This window comes from Polyodon spathula, chromosome 14 (assembly GCF_017654505.1).
Source record: "Polyodon spathula isolate WHYD16114869_AA chromosome 14, ASM1765450v1, whole genome shotgun sequence".
Taxonomy (NCBI): Eukaryota; Metazoa; Chordata; class Actinopteri; order Acipenseriformes; family Polyodontidae; genus Polyodon; species Polyodon spathula.
Window position 1 is genome coordinate 23,695,654 of NC_054547.1, and position 20,098 is coordinate 23,715,751.

General features: G+C 38.3%; 1 protein-coding gene across 3 annotated transcripts in view; it reads left to right on the forward strand.

Annotated features, from left to right (window-relative positions):
- Positions 1-5,273: 5,273 nt before the first annotated feature.
- Positions 5,274-20,098, forward strand: part of LOC121327198 (protein IWS1 homolog) — a 45,319-nt gene continuing 30,494 nt past the window's right edge. For 2 of the 3 annotated variants that reach the window (XM_041271073.1, XM_041271072.1), the window contains exons 1-6: positions 5,274-5,688; positions 8,682-8,791; positions 11,569-12,175; positions 12,909-12,968; positions 13,477-13,639; positions 13,863-13,923. In XM_041271073.1, coding sequence (XP_041127007.1) covers positions 5,649-5,688; positions 8,682-8,791; positions 11,569-12,175; positions 12,909-12,968; positions 13,477-13,639; positions 13,863-13,923 — 1,041 coding nt within the window. In that variant the 5' untranslated portion in view covers positions 5,274-5,648. The remainder of the gene's footprint in view (positions 5,689-8,681; positions 8,792-11,568; positions 12,176-12,908; positions 12,969-13,476; positions 13,640-13,862; positions 13,924-20,098) is intronic. The other variant, XM_041271074.1, reaches the window with a different exon arrangement.

Here is a 20,098-nt window from a genome sequence, read left to right on the forward strand (position 1 = left end):
GACTGCTTTAGCCACTGACTGTGTATGAGGTTTCCTTAACAACAGTCGAGAAGCTGGAAGCTTTAATCAGTTCATATGTCAGAAAATGGTTGGGAGTTCCACACTGCCTCTGCAGAGTAGGACTTTATGGCAAAGGAATACTGCAGCTACCAGTCTCAGCTCTAACCGAGGAGTTTAAGTGCACCAATGCCAGATGCTGTGATGCCAGAATCACTGTCGAGTCCTCTTGGATGTGTCGAAGGCTAGTCGACGAAACACAGAGGATGGAAGGTGCCCACTTGAAGACCGCAATGGGTTGATCCCCAGAGCCAGCATCGCAGCCATTGTGTGTGCCAATGCGCTGGGGAGGCAAAATAAGCTGATCCCTGGAGCCAGCATTACACTTCAGCCATCAACACCAGACAGAAGGATATCTATCATCAGATGGAAAGCAACGCAAATGGATGGGGAGATGCAGATGGATCACATTAGTTTACTGTAAAGCTACATCTTAGTTGGCACTTTTATTGGCAAGAGCAGAGTTCAAATCAGCATGAAGTTTTAACATCTACTCTTATGTAATTGAAATAATTATTAACAGAATAAATAACTGAAGTAACCATTACAACTTTTTCTTTTTTTTTTTAAACTTATGGCCTGCCACATTATTAGTTTATAACTCATTTTTCTTCCTCTTAGCATGATTGCAATACACGTCGGGCAAAATATTTTGGCATAGCTTGGTTTACTTTCTATGGTTATTGTTGCCATAACAACTGTGTATGCCATTTTTCTTCCAAACTGGAAACTAAGGTATATTATGATCAGACCAAGTCGTGATTAGATTTTGCACCAATTTGACCTCTAAACAAATGGCAGCCATTTTTTAAATGTGTTTGTTTTGTGCTCGCTGCCTCCGCTGTGTCATCTTATAATGCTTATAACTTAAAAATAACAGCTTTTTAAAAGGGTAATATTTTAGATGGGTTTTTTATATAAATGTAATGCATCTGTGGAAGGGTGGTGGGTACTTCACTGACATAGGAGACATACAGCTGTACTTGGAAACACCACACAGATGCCCAGTTTTATTTGCAGGGTGTTTTTTTTTTTTTTTTTTTTTTTTTTTTTACTTCTTAGCCCACAGAGGGCGCCGTTGACCATGGTCTGCCTACCAACGATGATAAAAACAGAACCACGGAAATACCACAGGTGGTACAGGTCAAGTGCAGATGCACTTACAGGTGCTCAAAACAATAATCCAAAAAACAAAGATGAAAAGAAAACACAATAATCAAAACTACAAACAAAAGGTGCTGCACTCAGAGTTACTCCAGCTGTTGCTACCCGCACGGCCCGGGTCTCCTGTTCTCAGCCTTTTATAAACACACAGGGGTCTGCCCATGGTTTTTTCACTTGCATTCCCGGTTTGTCTCTGAGCTGGCCGTTCTCGGCCCGAGCTTCCGTACCCCTGGTACGTCCTAGGACAGACCTGAGGAAACAGTAGAGGGAAAGCCCACACACTTCTCTGTGTCACTGCCATAACCCACAGGCAGATATTGGACGACTACTGCCCTCTTCCTGCAGGACTATGAATACACCAGCAGAGTCTCCCCCTTTTGCAGCGCCCTAGTGTCTTTAGTTTATGAACAGCTGTACAACATTTTTTGCAGTTCATTTGCAGGTGTTGAGCACAACTGTTAGATGAACATGTCTAACTTTTGGAAACATTAATAGTGTAGCGTTGTCGGTTAACGCAGGCAGGCGCATCACACAGGGAGATGCAATCCACACACAGGCATAGGGCGGGAGCAAACCTGAACCTGCACTAAAGCATCGTGCCAATACCGCAGGGGTGCACCAGTTCCACCACTACCTGTGCGGCCTCCCTTTCATCACCGTCCGCACTGACTGTGCAGCCCTTCAGTGATTACTGACCTTCCGGGAGACGGCGCTCTTGTACAGCAGTACTGGTGCTATGCTGGAGTTGCAAAAGATTCCAGGTTTGCTCCCACCCTCCGCCTGTGCGTGAATTATCTCGGAGGAGTTTGGTGATAAAATGAGTGATCAGGAGAGGATTTATCTGTATGCATGTCTATAAAAAGGTATGTGAAATACAGCGAACAAGGGGTGGGGTTTGGCTGGAGATGCAGTACAGATTTCCTTTTGATATGTAGGGCCTTTTGAAACTATTTCACTCTGGTGGGGGAAAAAAAAAATGTAAAATAAACAGCGCAGGTGAAAATAAAATTGGATCCAACGCACTTGACAAGCGCTGAATAAAAGGACCGCTAAAGGGTTAACCGTTTAAAGTTTGGCCTGTCTAAGCCCAGAATTACAGCGTGTGGCAACCTTTCCACCACCCCCACTATGAGGTGGCTTTCTATCAGTACTATCGATACATATGCTTTTAGGGTAGGGTATGTCACCATATTTCTATGAATATAGGAAATCACCACCTGGCCTTGTGGCTGCCACAACACACCGCTATAGAGGGCTGATTGAATTAAGATCTGTGCACACCCTGAGTTCACTAAAGCCTGGGTACTCGCCTTACCAACCATCACATCAATACTACAAGACCCCCCCCCCCCAGCTGAAGGAGAGGTGGTGGGACCTGCTGCTTGGTGGGGAAGGAGAACTCAGTAGTCCTGTTCGACTGGAGACCAGGGAGTCCTCGTAGTCTTCCACCAGTTTGACTGTGGCCTCTAGGGTGTCGGGGTTGTGGCGTCGAATCCATCCTTGGCTCTTGGCACCAACCACATGGCAAAACTGCTCCAACTCAATGGCTTCAGCTATTTGCACTCCTGTTTTGTGGGCGGGCTGAGCCAGTGAACCATGTGGTCACACAGTTGTTGAGCAATCACCCTGGGGCGGGTCCCCCAAAAACGCACCTGATGTGTTTCCACTGTGATGTTCAGGGGTTGGAGCGTTGCCCTGACAAGGTCGTACTGGTTAGCCTCCTCATTAGTCACTGCCTGACAGGTGGCGTTGTCTTCCCCACTTTAACAGGAGTCCAGCTGACTGGCCCAGCATTCATTAGGCCATAACGTGGTGGTAGACCGCCACTCAAAGGCAACCAAATACCCCTCCGGGTCATCCTCTGCTGTTATTTTCTGCTCCCCTGCTTTAGAGGGTGCCATCACAGGTCCTGCTAGTGACTGGGGTGTGTTTAGGAGTCCAACCCTCTCAATCAGCGCTGTGTATCATTCCTCTTTCCATCACTCCTTCTCCTCCTGTCCGAGCCAGTGCGTGCGACAGCACTGTTAATGCAGTGACATCCATATCCGTGTTTTGACACCATGTGTGAACAGGTAGATTGCAGTGCGCAGGTGTAGATGGTGCCGTGCTCAGGAACAACACAAGACAGTTAAAGTTGAACGAAACAGCTCCTTTATTTGGCGGTGTTGTGGGCTCGCAATTCTACACAATGTGTATTGCAAAGGTATTACCAAGGGGTACAGTCCCAAAAAACAAATAAAACAAACAAACATGGTCACAAGTCCAGAACGAGTGCTTATCAGTGTATGCGGTGAAGTACAGTGAATGGTGAACAGTGGTGAAGTGTTGTCCGAGTGTAGAGCTGGCCTCGTAACGACAGCTCCCAGTGATTAACCGTCTAACAATAACAAACAAGTAACAATTAGACAGACAGAATACAGCACGTAAACTCTCAGTTCACTTTTACTCCTTCCTGGTTCTTTTGTAAAACCATAACAAAAGGACCAGCTCGCTTCGTCACTTCCCCCGAAATACCCTTAGTCACGCCCCCTTCATCAGGAAGTGCAATCACATATCCTCCAATCCATGACTGACACATCACCTACCGTATTTAAAGCGATGACTTCTGGTATTGTGACTCCACCCCCTTCCTGGATGGCCAGATTCCAACTGACCCTGGAATGAACTGCCAAACCATCCAGCGCAGGGCACACTGTTCCTGTGATCCAGTGCCCACACAGGTCGGGACTAGGATTCATTTGCTCACACAAATGTATTTCTGTACAAGTTAAAATACCACGTTTGAAATGAAATAAAACTAGGAATCTAAAGATCAATTACAAATGACAGCATGCTAGTTGTTCTTGTATCATTCATTGTTCATTTTAAAATATAAAAATGCAGTCATGGTTTTATAATTGAATTAAGAGGATAGTGGTTTTTATTATATATTTTAAACTTTTGGTTGAATATTTTATTAAATGTTGTACATTTTAGTTAGAGAACCTATATAAATATTTTGTCAAAAACACTGCACACTAAAAGGATGGGTTTTCTGATTATATGGGTTGTTTTACCTACATAACAAAGACACCAAGCATACTGCATCTAAAGTAAAAAAAAAACATATTTAAGTGTATCAACAGCACAGTGTTAATATTATGAAAGTATACAAATTATACTTTCAGTGTATTAAGTACACTAGTAGTAATTCAATATAAAGTATATTATGCAAGTATAATAAAAGTACACTTAGTACATTAAAGTATAATTTAAGTATATTAAGAAGTATACCAAGTACTATTTTTTCACAAGGGTATGGCTGAATGGAAGCGTGTGAATGCCTCTGACATCGCACAGCAGTTATGGCTGTGGCGTTTTCTTATTCTTTATGCAGTCAATTATTTGTGACACAGCTGGTAGACTTGGAATTTAAAGTAAAAATGTTCAGCTGAACATCGCAAACCACTTGTTAAAGCATATCGCCAATAAACTAAAAAACAGCTAAAATTAAAAATAAACAGTTAAAAAAAATTGAACCAAATGTTCTAGGAATGCAGCTATTTTGATTACTATATACGTGTCTTCAATTGAAAACAGAAATTGCATAAATGTAGTCAAAAAATACCAAAAAGTACAAGAAATCAAAATCGAGTGTCTGTGGAATTAACAGGATACAAAGGAGATTAATTACATGAAGACAAACAAGTGATGTGTGTGGCATGCAGGAAGAACTATCGTATACAAGAGGTCCATTATAATATCTGATGATAATAAATTAAGTCGCTCACGAAAATAACAGCTAGAAAGACTCAGCAGTTACAGCAGCAGACAACACAGAATTGACCGGTATAGCTAAATGCGGAAGTATGACGTGCACGTAGCCAATTGTGCTTTGCTGGTGGTGACGTGAGTCTGAAAAAAAAAAGTTTCACAAAATCTTACATATAGACGATCTTTGGTTTCTCGTTAATAATAAAGCCAGAAACTTTCTGGCGTTTGTACGAGTACGCATGCGGACCCCTAATATACGTCATCTGTCTGTGCGCCTCGAGTATGGTTTGAATACAGCGCATGTGCAATATGAGGTCAATCCGTCGCCATTTTTGGAAGAGTGAGGAAGCGAGTTGGGGAACTCGCCTTTTAAACTTGGGGAGATCTGGAAAATAAGGAACAGTCCTTCTCAAACACACAGTGCTCGATCACTGCGTTTAATACTAATCGGTCATAACTACAAGCGAGAAACGACCAAAGGTTAAGACTCTGCAACGTGGCCTAATACCTAACCCTGGTTATTGTGGGCTTGCGTTAGAACTGACTATCGAGTGGGGAGCAGAACCCCGCGGCCCTGTCGGATCCAAATACATACCCCCAAAATAGTCCACACTTGTGCGGTGTCCGGGGTGGCAACAGTAACGAGCATAAAACACACAAGGAATACAACAACTATGGATGGAGAAGAGGACGAATTCTCCGGAAACCATTCAGGTAATTACGTTGGTCAAACAGGCATGTTTCTTAACATTAACCTAGCATCATCATCATCATCATCATCATCATAATAAACGTTCGGTTAAAAAGAAAGGCTGTGAATAAGTCAGTGTTTACTGTACCAGTGCAATTGTTTGCGTCAAACCAACAAAACTTGTGACTTTTAAAGTACATATTGTTGTTTAATTTGATATAGGTATTCATTAAGTCTACACTACCAATTTTAGGTAATTTATATTAGTAATCAGATTTGCGTGAAGTTTAAGGTTGTAGTTATGGATAACAGCTAGTTAACAGATCCCCTTCCCTTTTGACCGAAGCTTTTCCATGATTAAAGTTACACACTTAAGCAGTATCATTCGGATGTTATTTCATGGGTAGTAACAGTGACGAAAGCATCTGACAAATAGTCAGGTGCGTCTTATTCACATAAACAGGATTGAACTGCTATGCAATGGTAGCCTCATTTCCACCCCATCACTGAACACTGAAACAAGTCCTCCAATCCTGAATCTCTTGATATCAGTGACAGTGTTCACTGTGACGCTACATAAGTTTATACAGTTCCTCCACGCTACATAAATACTTAACCCATGTTTCTTTGCGCCTTACACCGGAATGAGACTTTTGAAACCTCGTGATTTTACATAGTCTAATAAACTGTATCTTCTCTGTTCTTACTGGTACCTTAACATGACAAACATCTTTCAAAACGCTTTGGAATTTTACTTTACATAGATCTGAATATTTAAAATTACCCAGTATTAATTTTATTGTTCGTTACCAATTTCATTTAAATTAATGGTGAAACATTAAGAAAAGCTAAATTACATCGGATCAGATCATTAAGGCCGTTCGATTACTTTAAATTACCATTAATTAATTTCAATTATAAAATCACTAACTTCAATTACGTGCATTTGTTCATTCAGAAAGCAGTTTTTACTGGTACTTCTATTGTTAAGTAGCACTCAGATTTGAGGTTTTCTTATGTTGCAAGTTTTTAAAAGCGTTAAGCCAGCTTTGATCAAGTTAATGTTTCTTCTGATTAAGTTGCATATTTAACACTTGTAAAATAGGCAGCGTTTTACGGTGTTAAATGCTTGTGCTGTAAACGACCCTACTCTTGATTGTTTAATATATTCTGAACCTACCATTTTAACATTCAGCAGTTTGTTGGATTAATATTCATTGTTTGTGAAATTAAACTAAGTTTAATGTCCACTGCAATTTAAAAGTTTTAATTAAACTTAACTTCTAATGTGGTGTTACAGCAGCAGGTGTAGATGAAGCTCAGTGACCATACAAACACCTGCCTAATACAAACAACTGTCTAATCTTTTCTAGGATCAGCCAACATTGAATCAAGTTTGCAAGCATGTATTAAAATAGCAGAACAAAAAGCTTCAATAAGTTACCACAATATTGAAGTTCTGTAGTTACTGTTTTTTTTTTTTGTTCAAATTTTAGTAATTCCTTCCAACACCATTCCCCTAGGTCAGTTTGATTTACAGTGCATTTCCATGAAGACTCATTACATTTGTGTTTTAAACTCCCCAAACTTTTCTTGTAGACCTGTTTCCATCTAGTTCATTTGTGTCTTTTTACCTGATTTGAATCCCCCTTAAGTCACAAACTTCTCTTCCCCAGCACCTGCTTCCATCTTACGTGATCTCCAGTCCATTGTATCTGGGTTTCTGAGATGGGGGGGCTTATAAAATGTCCCATCTTCCAATAGCAGACAAGCCTGGAGCTATCAGTGGAAAGTCACATTCAAATAGGAGGCCATGTGATTGCAATGTGAGATAGTCGTCTTTGTGCTTAGATAGTAACGAGGCACTTAGTTGAAACTTTTCCACTTATGTGCCACATGCTCTCTTATGCTCAATGTGGAAGTTAATTGTTATTCAGACTTTACATTTAGCCATACAGCTAAAATTAACGTACATGTGCACTAGCAGCTTTCACTTTATATGTAATCTACTTCCATTGGAAACCTGGATTAGGGATTATTGAACTTTATACCATGATTATACTTTTTAAATTTTTTTTTTTATAAGCTGAATACAGTGTTACTGCAGCGTATGAATGTATAATACAATTAGACTGTAGAAAGAATAAAATAATATAAGAGACATAAACCTTTTATTTTCCTGGTACCCCCGTTGTTCTGTTTTGCTTTTCTAAATTGAAATTATTTAATCAACAAGTTTCAAAGCAACTGAGGTGTTTGGCAGCATGTTTCAATACTTTCTGATAAGTCTAATTTAAAATGTCATGTAGCAATGGGCTGCAGCTCCCCTTGAAATTACTACCAAACACCCTTTCTCTAGTTTTGCAGCTTTGTTTGGTTTACTGCTTATTCCAGTTTCACAATGGTTCAGGACCTCAACTAAAATCTTATTTAATTTCAATACTTCTGCATTTTGCTTTTTTAGTATGTGCAGCATTATTGGATAGTTCATGAAATGTGAATTAGATCTGTAGTATTTTAACAGACGTGACAGACTCAACAACATTATTATTATTATTATTATTATTATTTTAACTCAAATCTCTAGTTTCATCGATCTCTGTTTGCGTATGAAACGGTTTTACAAAACCTAAAAAGACACGGTTATCTCTACTGTGGGCTGTCAGAATCAATCAGGTAAGTCTTGTCATAACTTTCTATTTACTATATTGAACTTATTAGCGGATGTTAATATGAACCGTCTACATGCAGAAAAGTGCATAATGAGCTCTTGAAAATGCAGCCGGCCAAGTGTTTAGACATACAGTTAAAAAGCATTCTCACAAAATGCCCTTTTCGGTTCGGTTTTATGTTTTGTCTGTCGTTTGGTTTGGAATTCTGTGAAAATGTCAGTTTCGGTTTGGGAAACTCCTAAACGTTGCATCTCTCCTGAGGAGAATTTGAATTGAATAGATGACCCTGGTTTGTGAAAGCTCAGTTGCACTAACCAGAAGTTTTCTGCTCCCACTTTGTTCAGATGATGGTGCCACTCCAGTGCAGGATGAACACGAAGGCTCTGATGCAGAAGAAGGTAGCCCTGCACAGCGCTCGGGCTCAGAGGCAGGCAGTGTAGGACTGCACTCGGAGGTAATCCTTCCCTTTCTCTGGTGGTTCCTGTGGCCCTTGGAGGTGGGAGGCATCAGCTCCTCTCACACATTAGCATTAAAGTGGTTGTAGCTAACAAAAGAATTCCCTGCTGTAAACTCTACCTGTTATGTACTTCTATTTGTTATGTAGGTTTCAAAGGTGCAGCTTTGAGTGAATCACAATTTACAGTATAGTAAAGCTGGTACTACACTTAAATAAATCTGTTTGCAAGTCATGCTTTCAGTTTGTGTTGGATTTCCTTGGTCATTCACTTGGAGAATGAAATTGTCCCCATGCTTTCAATGGCTTCTTTCCTGCCAGCCAGCCAACCAGCTGCTTGCCCTATTGACTGACATGCTCTCAGCCAGTAACATGACCCAGAAGACATGAACTATGTAGCAAACAGAAGTGCAGAGCTAGACAGATTTATGTAGCATTAGCTGCAATTGCTTTAATCTTAGGTTAACTGAGTTTGCTGCAGGTAAGATAGCCCAGGGTTAGTGTTAGTCACGTACTGTCAAACCTGTGACCCGAGTATCAGATTCTTTGGGTCATGTTTCTAATGCCTGAGTGTGCCTGCCATCAGCGTTCCCTCTAAGGCTAAAATGCGCACATTTTTTTTTTTTTTTTTTTACAGTAACTGACAACAAACTTCGCACTCAGTTCATTAACTTTCGCAAGTTATCATGAATATCAAATCTACTGGTACAGGGTGGGCAAAGCAGGCGTCTGGTGATTTTCTCCTGCAGCTCGGTGGTGCTCATGAACTTTACAGTTTAACTCGTCGTATAATAGAATACTAAAATCAGTGACACACAATCTTCCTGCATTATTTAGTATTATAGTAGTATTATAAACACAGGTAAACAAATAAAAATGACAATACTCACACTTTGACGACGTTTGTTTTATTTCCCTTTTAAAAAATGACCATTTTAGAAGCCATCTCAAGCATTTTGAAACTGATAAAAATGTAATCACATTGGTTGAAAAATACACATTTAAGTGTATAGTAATTGAAGAAGACAGACCTTGTCCAGTATTTATTTTTGCGAGTTTATTGATCACGTGACTTCACTGTCTCTGTTGAAATAACATGGCGGCTGCACCAGTGAAGAAAAAAAAAAAGCAATGTTTTACTAAGACAGAGCTAAAAGAAATCTGAATATCTGTATGAGGATGATGCAGTAGTATTCATAAAGTTTTGCAATAATTCATGCGCTCATGTATGAGTCGGTACATTAAATATCATAATGCCAGTCATAAACACGTAAAGAATAAGAAAGCAAATAAGATGGCAACAATGGCAAAGCACTGCATTCTATTCTGAAAAACTAAGACTGAAGGTACTGCACGCAAGGTGGCGCTTTCCCAAAGTAAACTAAATTCATTGCGTATTTCATTATTGTTTAGTTTATTTCTTTCCAAGCTTTTTTTTTGCCTTTTAATGAACCTGTAATTAATAATTTTAAACCATGGCCATTTCTTAATTGAATTATGTTTTCTGACAACGAAAAGCTGAAAACTATTTTTCTAGCTGTACAATCCTTAAAGGAATTGATCACTTTACTGTGTAAATGATGTAGTCACTACACTACACACCATTGGTTTCATAATACATAGCAATGAACCTGTTTTAGAGCAACGAATCATTCAACACGCCTTATATTTTTCATATTTTACCCTGGTTATTATTACAATGCCAGTAAAATGCTAAACTTAATTTGTGGAGTACTGTACATAGGATTACTCTCGCATGACATTGCTGGATTGTTACTAAACTGTTAATTTTTTTATTTTTATTGTAAATGCCAGCAATAAGCTAAACAAGTGTTTTTGAAAATGCCTTTATTTGTAACTATTGTGTTAGTGAAAGACTGTAAATATGATTCTCACAACTCTGCTGGACATTTGGTTTTATGAACTATTTTAATATAGCTCTTAGATTTTCCTGTTTTATTTTAATGCCAGCAATGAGCCAAGTGATGTCTATAAACATTGACAGGTTTGAAGTGTCTTCAGGTGCTTTACTATCTGTTACAGCAACAAGAGTCTGATTGGGGGAAAAAAAGTGATATTTATTAAATGTACTTATTTTAACTACCAACATTATATTTATGTTCAATTGCCATAGTTCATTATTAATGCCTTGATAACCAAATGGAATTGGCCATTTTTGAAAAACAGAATTTGGTATTCCCAAGAATGGAAAAATTAGTAGCCCCTAAAGATGATTACAATTGAGGGCAGTGTAGATGCTGGTGTTATGCAGTAGTGCAAAGCAATTTTATGCATGCCACCAGTTAAGCATGCAGTCTATAGCTATGGTAACAACAGACAGGTCTGCATAGGATCAGAGGATCATTAAAAATCAGAGGCAGAGCCACAATAAATGTCTTGTTTAAATTTAAAGTAAATTGTAAAATTGTTGAGATACTTTGTTGGAATATTGTTTCAAAATTGTATAATGCAGCAAAAATATATTAAAAGGGTTAATGCGTGGCCGAAGGTTTCTCACTTAATTTACCCTTTCCCAGTCAAAACGGCAAGTTTCTCAGTATCTAAAAAGCTTAGCGGGAATGCTGCCTGCCATGCATCTCTAGTCATGCATCTCTAGTGTTGTCCATCTGGTTGTTTGGGACTGGTTTACCTCTTACATCATCTTTCTGCACTAGAAGGACTTCTTTGACCTCAGAACTAATTATTATTTATGTATTATTTAATTCTTAGCAGACACCCTTACAGTATTCCGCTTATTTCATTTTTTGTTTTGTCAGGAAGAGAAAAGCGATGGAGAAGATGACGGTCCCACAAGTAGCAGGCATAACAACAGGATGGCCAGTGATTCAGAAAATGAAGATGCCCCCAGACAGCGAGACAGTGACTCTGGAAAGGAGAGTGCTCCCAAACCTCATGACAAGGACTCTGTAATTGAGGAGGAGCCCAAAAATCAGGACAGTGATTCGGAAAATGAGGAGGCTCCCAAAAATCAGGACAGTGACTCAGAAAAGGAGAATGCTCCTAAGCCTTATGGCAGCGACTCGGAAAGTGAGGAGGCTCCCAAAAATCAGGACAGTGACTCGGAAAACGAAGCCGCTCCCAAAAGTAAAGACAGTGACTCGGAAAATGAGGAGATCCCCAAAAGCAAAGGGAGCGATTCTGAAAATGAGGACACCTCGAAACGCAAGCGCAGGATAGAATCTGATGATGAGGCAGACAGTGACAAAGAGAACGGCAGAGAGCAGAAGAGAGTGGTGAGTTCAGACAGCGAGGACGAGGCAAAGCCATCACAAGTTGACAGCAGTGATATCGAGGAGGGTGAGGCACCCAAGCGCCGCAAACTGGCTGACAGTGATGAGGAGGATGAGGAAGGGAAAAAAACAGGTAAGGAAACCACTTCTTTCATCTCGTTAACAGAAGTAAATTTGTTACTGTTTTGCTACTGGAATTTTATGTTTATTTTTGCTTTGGCTCCTGTGCAGTCCATTTCTCTTGACTCATAGTTAACATAAAGGCTGTTAAAAAAAATTTAAAAATAACTACATAAATACAAAAATTAAGTGGTTGTAGCTTACAAAATAATTCCATACATCTTACAAATGAATTTAATAAGTTATGCACTTAAATTTGCTTTATAGGTCTCAAACAAGTTTTGAAATGCATGTTGTTCATGTTATATCATGATATTAAGTACTGCATTAGGCTAAAATAGTTCTCAGTTGGCGGTGTCTTCTTAGTCATGTTACTGGCAGAAAGCATGTCTGTCAATAGAAGAAGCAGCTAATTGGTTAATAACAGGAACAAAAGGGAGGGGCCATTTTCCAGGTAAGATGACCCAAGAAGTGCTCATTGTTGGTTTTATGTATGCTTTTGCAATCTGTGCCAGGATAAGAATGCCCTGATCTCTACATCAGAACATTTTAATAGTCAAACAGTATCTAATTCCTGACACTCAGATTAGTCAGATGCAGTCACAGAAGTAATTGCTGCTATAAGTTTTGGGTGAAGCTTATGGCAGTGCTATTTGTGTGTTTGTAGCAAGTTTCCCCAAATGGTATTACTTTCTCCAAGCACTTCCCCTGTTGTGAAGAGAACCGTGCTGTGGTTGTCATTTCAGTAAAGCGGAAGAAGGTGATCCTGTCTGACAGCGAGGATGAAGAGAAGGAAGAAATGTCCTGTAAGTATTCAGTGGACCCAATCTGAATGAGAAATCAATCAGAACATTCTGCCATTATATACCATTAAACAATACACTAGATTATTTGATCTTCGCTTTTAATATTTAAGAAATGCAAAGGAAACTCATCTTGAATGGAAACTATGCAACATGTCATGAGCCCCTAAATCAAATGTTGATGGAGAAAGCCTAATTATGGACAATTCCCTAAGAGAGACATTGCAGTGTCCTGAAACTTGCTAGAAGTGAGAGAGAGAAAGGAGGTAGGAGAGCAGGGATTGTTGAGCTAAATCAGCATGCAACTCCTGAGGTTATAACCCACATATCTGCTGTTCTCTTAAAGCAGGATCTGCAAGTCAAAGAGAATGTATTCTGCTGTCACCTAACTAAAGGGATTTGCAGGTTGGGGCGTAGTATCTCGTGAAACCCGTAAACATCATTTTTCAAATTTGAATGAGGCACGACTTCTTTCAGTCTGTAATGTAGCGTTTGTGTTGATCCACCCCAGCTGTGAAGAAGAGCCGCATCTTGTCGGATGGAGAGGAATCCGACACCAATCGGAAGCTCAAGGCACTGGGTTCAGACAGCGAGGATGAAGAGGACAAGCAAGGATCCACGAAGGACGGGAAAACACTCTTCGGGAGTGACAGTGAGTCCGACAATGAAGAGGAGTGAGTACCTGGCTGTTTTCATATTAATCGCAGTTTCAAAATTATGCCGCATTGCTAAGCAGTTGCTGAGCTTTATCTAGGAAAGTACTTCTCCAGAATTTGGAATTATACTTGTTACATACACATGTAGTTGGCTTGCCTTATTGGTGGAATAATTATAGTACTACCAGCCTATACACAAACAATTTAAATGAAAATGTTTATTTTTTTATTTTTTCTTCAGAAAAATGATTGCTGACATTTTTGGGGAGTCTGGAGAAGAAGATGAGGAAGAGGAATTTACAGTACGTAAAATTTAATATTTTGACATTTCAATGCAGCCATATATGTTCATGCATAATAATACTGTAGCTGTTTGGCTAGCTGTCTGTTAGTGGGCTCTATTCTCAAACATTAGATTTTTTAGGAGAATTGATTCTCCACTGTAATATGAAATTCAAATGGAGTCTGCTCCACCAGTTCTTGAGGCTGTATTCAGATGTATTCTCCAACATGAGAATCTCTTTTTACTTGCATTAATTCAAATTGTGCATTTGTTGTTCCCAATTTACATAAACAAAGAAAAACAATTAAATATGGGTTACCATAGCCACTTAGTAAACAGTTTGGGCTCTGCCAAAATAAAATCATCAGATGTTCAAAAGCGCTTTTATAATATTGGCAAACAGTTAAGACAAAGCCAACATCAGATGGAAGGGGTTATTCCACAGTCCCCACTAGGGGTGCTAGATTTCGTTCATTTTATTAAATGATTAAACTTAAAAAAATATTTAGCTTAAACATTAAAATATATACATTTATAGATAGTGTTACTTATTTTACAACAAAAAGCTTTCTATAAATTGCCACATATGTGTATAAATAGGTCTTCTGATTTTCTGTGTTTTACCACAGCTTTTCTACTCTCCTTAAGTGCGTTGATACCAGTTAAGCCATTCGTGTATCACAGCTGAGAAACGTGTTAACAGTAAAGTTGATGTAATTTACAGGTGTTTTTTTTTTTTTTTCTTTGAAACAACTAAATGGGCTTTTAAATTGTAATTCTTACTTTCTCATTGAAATACAGAAGCAACTCATCTATTAATGTAAATACAGTTACGAATAACTATTGTAATAAAGTGTGTTCAGCAAAGTACTTTATTTTTCATTATAGCTTTAATAAAGATTAGCTGCTTGTTGAGAACTTGTTTATATGTTCTGCTTGTAAATGAAAAAAGAAGGCTTGGTCTGTTTAAAAGCCCATTAAGTTGTTTGACAGAAAATAAAACGAAATCAAATAAATTATTAAATTAAGCCCTGTATATAAATAAATGTGTAAAAACAGTGAAGCACTCCGGGGTACAATAATGGTCTGTTTTGATTGGAGGGCATTAGTTGCATTATTTTTTTTTTTAAATTTGGAATTGCCAATTATTTTTTTTATTTTCTCCCCCCTGTGGTAATCCCAATTATTGTTTATTTCAACACGGCTCACCGCTGTCTCGGGAGGGGTGAAGACGGACACACGTGTCCTCTGAAACATATGGCGTCAGCCATCTGCTGCTTTTCACTCTGCAGGTCCGCCATGCAGCCATCTCAATTACAGTGTGGGCAACTGACAGGCTGGCCCGCAGGCGCCCGTCCAGTCTACAGGGGTCACTGGTGCGCGGTGAGCGGAGGACACCCTGGCTGACCTAAACCCCCCACCTCCAGGCTATAGGGTGCTTGCTGCACTCCACATGGAGTGCCTTTACTGGATGTGCCACTCGCGAGCCCCTAATTGCATTATTACAGAAATGTTACGCAGTATAATTATTCAAACAGTGCTAAAATCCAAATCGCTAATATAGCCTACTTACTGTATATAAAAGACAGTAACTAGTTCTGTTTACACTAAACTGATTTTATTTGTGACATTTGCAGGATCAGTATTCAGTTAAAAAAAAAAAAAAAAAAATAGATTAATAGACTAATAGATTGCTACTGCTGCCACTCAGACAAGTACAAAGAGACCAAAAAATAAACATAAAATCTTTTCTTAAACAACACTGCATTCTGTTATCTGGCTTAACAAAAGACATCATCTTGTTGAATCCGGTATCCTCAGTAATCAACAGTGTAATATTTTCAGCCGGAGTACGCATTTCATAGTAGTGTACTTGCATTGCTGTTAGTCAGGGCCCCACTTCCTCTGCGTTCGGTCCAGCACCAGTAATAGAAGCAGACATTGTATGTACAGTATACTTTATTTTCATGTACATTAACTGTTTCAGGACCAAGCATTTTTCAGTGAGATGCTCCCCCAGGACCAGGTGTTTTTTGGCTGTAATTGACTATGTCTATAAAAGTTCAACATTTTTTTACAGTAGCATCTTGCCAATGGTGCTTTTTTTTTCAGAACACTCTGGGGAACATTTAAAGTACTTCAGAACTTCATATAAACTTTGCTTTTTTTCAACACAGTATATATATAAGTAATTTTTATTATGCATTCTACTTAGATGCATGAATAAAAAGTGGTATTCTATAACCTGAGGGGCCTTACAATAAATTTTGTTGAAAAATATTGATGTTTGGGCAGATTACAAGACATTGTTTCACCTGAGTGATTGCAATGACATAATACACATTTATTCTTAGGGTCTTTTATAAGCAATAATGGACACTACTCTCGATGTATTTTCTCAAAATATATATTTATAAATAAAATAAGTAACTCATTTCATTATCAGTAATATGGAAAAAAAAAAAAAAAAACCCTAATACATTTAGTTCATTAAATAGTATATGATATCCACGTGTTTATTGATATTTATAAATCCCCTTTTTTATTAGCTCTAAACAAGTTTCTGTGATGTTCTGTTCTGCTTTTGTCTCTGCCGAATCTCTAAATGCCCCTCTCAGTGACGTCACACGAGAAAAAAAAACTACCAAGAAGCGAACATCAGTCCCTCCCCTATTGCAAAGTATGGTGGACCTGTAAGTGGTCAAATCAAAGTGGTTTTCTTATCATGTTTACACGATCAAGGTCCTAGAAGATCACTTCAGTATGACCGTGTTAACATAATCCCGGTCCTTAAACATTGTTCCCATGCTGTTGTCACTAAGCTCTGCAGAGCACAGTCTACATTTGACTTTTTGCAGTATGCCCAGACAGGGCTTCACTTATTTCAAGCTCGGAAGATGACACTGCTAGTCATGTGAGCAAAAGCATGCTGGCCATTGGGAGGTGAATATAACCTCTTGAGCATCTGTTATTTGCAGACACCCTCTTGTTCTTAATATTTGACCTGCATATCTCTGACAGTTTAAACGATTCAGAAACATTAAAAACGTTTACTAATGTTTTAAATGATTAACACCCCTTGTCCCCACTGAATAAAGAACAACAACAACATATCCTATTTACATTTGACCAGTGAGCTCTAGAAAGTTTACCAGGTGAATTAGAAACATTGGTGGTGCCTGAGACAGGCATTTTTCTATTTGTCTATTTAAATACATAGGGCATCATTTAAGTTATGTTTTTGTTTACAATATATATATTTAATTTAATGATAGAATGGAAAGCATTGCAAATGAGGAAGCAGAAGTTTCTTCAGCATGTGAAGATGCCCAAACGAATAGTACAAAAATACGACATAATTTATATTGTCACACAAAAATACGACAATTTATTATTGTTCCACAGCTGTATCTGCTCTTCCTGCCTCATGTTAGGGGGTCTCAGAATTATTCTGGTACCGTCTGTTGCCCCTGGACAAGTAATTCAGTCTTTTAAAAATAACGCCAGTTTGCTGGCAGCCAATAACACAAGTGAAGGATGAGATATCTGCTATGCGTAAAGAGTTAGCGGAATTCCACAAAGACATCTGTGGAGAGCTGAGTACCTTAAACAACATTGTTTGTAAATTTACTGAATTCTGTATGGCTAACAATAGTAGAGAGGACAGGGCTGGGAAAAGTCCATTGAAACGTTGGAGTTCTTAAGGCTCTACCACTGCAGGCATTATCCGCAAAACATGCTGGAGGGCTGGAATGGGCACCACTACAAGTACAGACACTGCAGCCGCCAGCAGCGCAGCCAGATTATGATATTATATAATATCAGCCGGCAGAAAAAAAGCCTAAATTAGACTTGTGAAAATATATATAAGCTATAGGCTTAACTTTTTTTTTTTTTTTTGTGTGTATGTAATCATTGTACAGTGAATATTAATTAAAATGCAATACAAAAAAAATAAACTTTTGAAATCAAATTATATTTTATATTTAAATTAACACTCGCATGGGGGAAAAAGTTTCTTAGAATTCTAGTCCTAACCCCACAAGCCACAGCTGGATGTCAGACTTCAGCCTTCATTATCACAGGTTTATTTTGTGAAGTTTGGGTTATGTATCATGGGGGAGTTAATGTATATTGGTATATGAGCACAGGGATGTGGGTTTGTGTGTGTGTGGAATAGTGGTGATAGGGAGGCAGTTAAAATCCTCCCTGTAAAAACACTTGGAATGTGGCTGGAGCCGTGAATTGAATAAATGATTACATGATTTATTAAGGTTCCAGCCACAGGTGTATAAATAGGGTGATCATAGGTGAGAAAGGGGTTATTGTGTTCGGAGGCAGAACAAAGGTCGGCAGGTAAAGAGAGGGTAAAAAAAAAATGCTGGTTTAACACCTGCACGATACTTGTTTGTTCGGTCACAGTGTCCGTTTGTTTTGTTTGTCTGCTTTGGCCATTGTTTTGTTTTGGAGTTCAGTGTTTGTTCCTGTTTTGTGCAAACCTTTTATTTGTGATGAATTAAGAAACTAGCGCATTTGCGTGTCGCACTGCAGTACTGGCCTTTTTGTTGTTGGTTATTTCTTCTGGGTCTGTCATCCACAAGCCAACTTGTCATAGTCCTGTACAGTATTAAAAATGAATCCCCCTGATTTTTCTATTTTTGTTTTGAAATTGTTAACTTTGGGGTTGTGTGTTTTATAATCAGTTTTTTTTTTTCTCGACCTTTTAAATGTAAAAGAATAAAATAGGATTTCAGTGCACACATTTGTATAAGTTTCAGGTTTTTTTACGTTTCTGTAGTTTATAAATATCTAGTAGCCTACATGTGTTAATGTTAATTTATTTAGTAACTTGTTCACAATGCGTTCATAAGGTTTTTGTTAGAGAAGAGAGCACAGTGCCTGTGTTATGATATGCTGAAATAAAGTTGCGGAAAGTAATCGGTCTGCATTCAGTTGTTTGATTTTCTACAACTTGTCATTCAAACCGGAGAGTAGTTGCTATTGTTGTGTGGTTACTGTATTGCCACTGACTGCAAAGGCTTTACTTTATGCACTATACTAAATGTAAATAGATAGGTAGATTGACTATATAGGATAGCGAGGAAGCACACTTTAGTCTGCATTGAAAGACAATATTCAGAGTGCGTATTAGAACACATTTTCTAAAAGGTAAATTACGTAAAGTAATGCTATTTTTGCATATTTTCAGGCGGATTGATTTGAAACAGAATAAATGGTTTGAAAGAACACATTTAAGGTCCTTTAACAGAGGTTAAGGACCTCATATTGACCAATCAGGTTAAAGGAAATCTCTGCTCCATTTTCTAATTGGCTTTAGAGTCTTTAGATAACCGGTGTCCTGGGGAATAAGTAGACCGGGGGGAAAAAGTGGATCAGCGTCTAGAATTAAGGGGAGGTTCCATTTTTTTCTAAGGTTTACACCTACTAGTATTACATCTGGGGAATTAGTAGTTCGAGCCCAGGGAATAAGTTGATCTGATATATTAACTAAAAATAAATCATTGAAAATGAATTTAATTGTCTGTTTGTTTAACAAACGTTATATCAACTCCAGATGTTTTTGTTACATATTTAACGTGTAAGCAGTACTGAGCGATTTATCAAAAAGTTAAAGCATGATTTTCAGTCATGGACAAAATTGAGCTCCATGGTGCGGTTACTAACTTGGGGCACGATGCACAGCAGTCACTGATGCACTTGTATTTATTATGCGCTTTGTTCTTTCATTTATTTTTACAGTCAGTACTCATTTTTATTTTCCAACATAACTCCTGTTCCTATTCAAACAAAAAAAAAGGAAACGCGTTTGCTAATTTAGCTATCATTTGTGTGTTTTTTTAAAAAAAAAAAATTTAAATTAGGATGTTAACGTTTCGCCTTTTGTAAGCTGTGAGAGTTAACGCTAGGCCTGCTGACAAAATAATAGACCTTGCAATACTACAATAATATTGTATGATTATATTTCATTAGAATATAGTACTAAGACATTTTAATTTTGATTAAAAAATGACACCATTTTCACGTGTAAAACCATTTTAATATTCATCACACATCAACTACATTTGATTAACAACGACATTTTTGCAGGCAGAAAAAAGCTGACAAGCGTTTGACACTAGAAAGTGGTGTGTGAACAAATTACCATATGATCTGGCAAATAAAATGAGCAGATA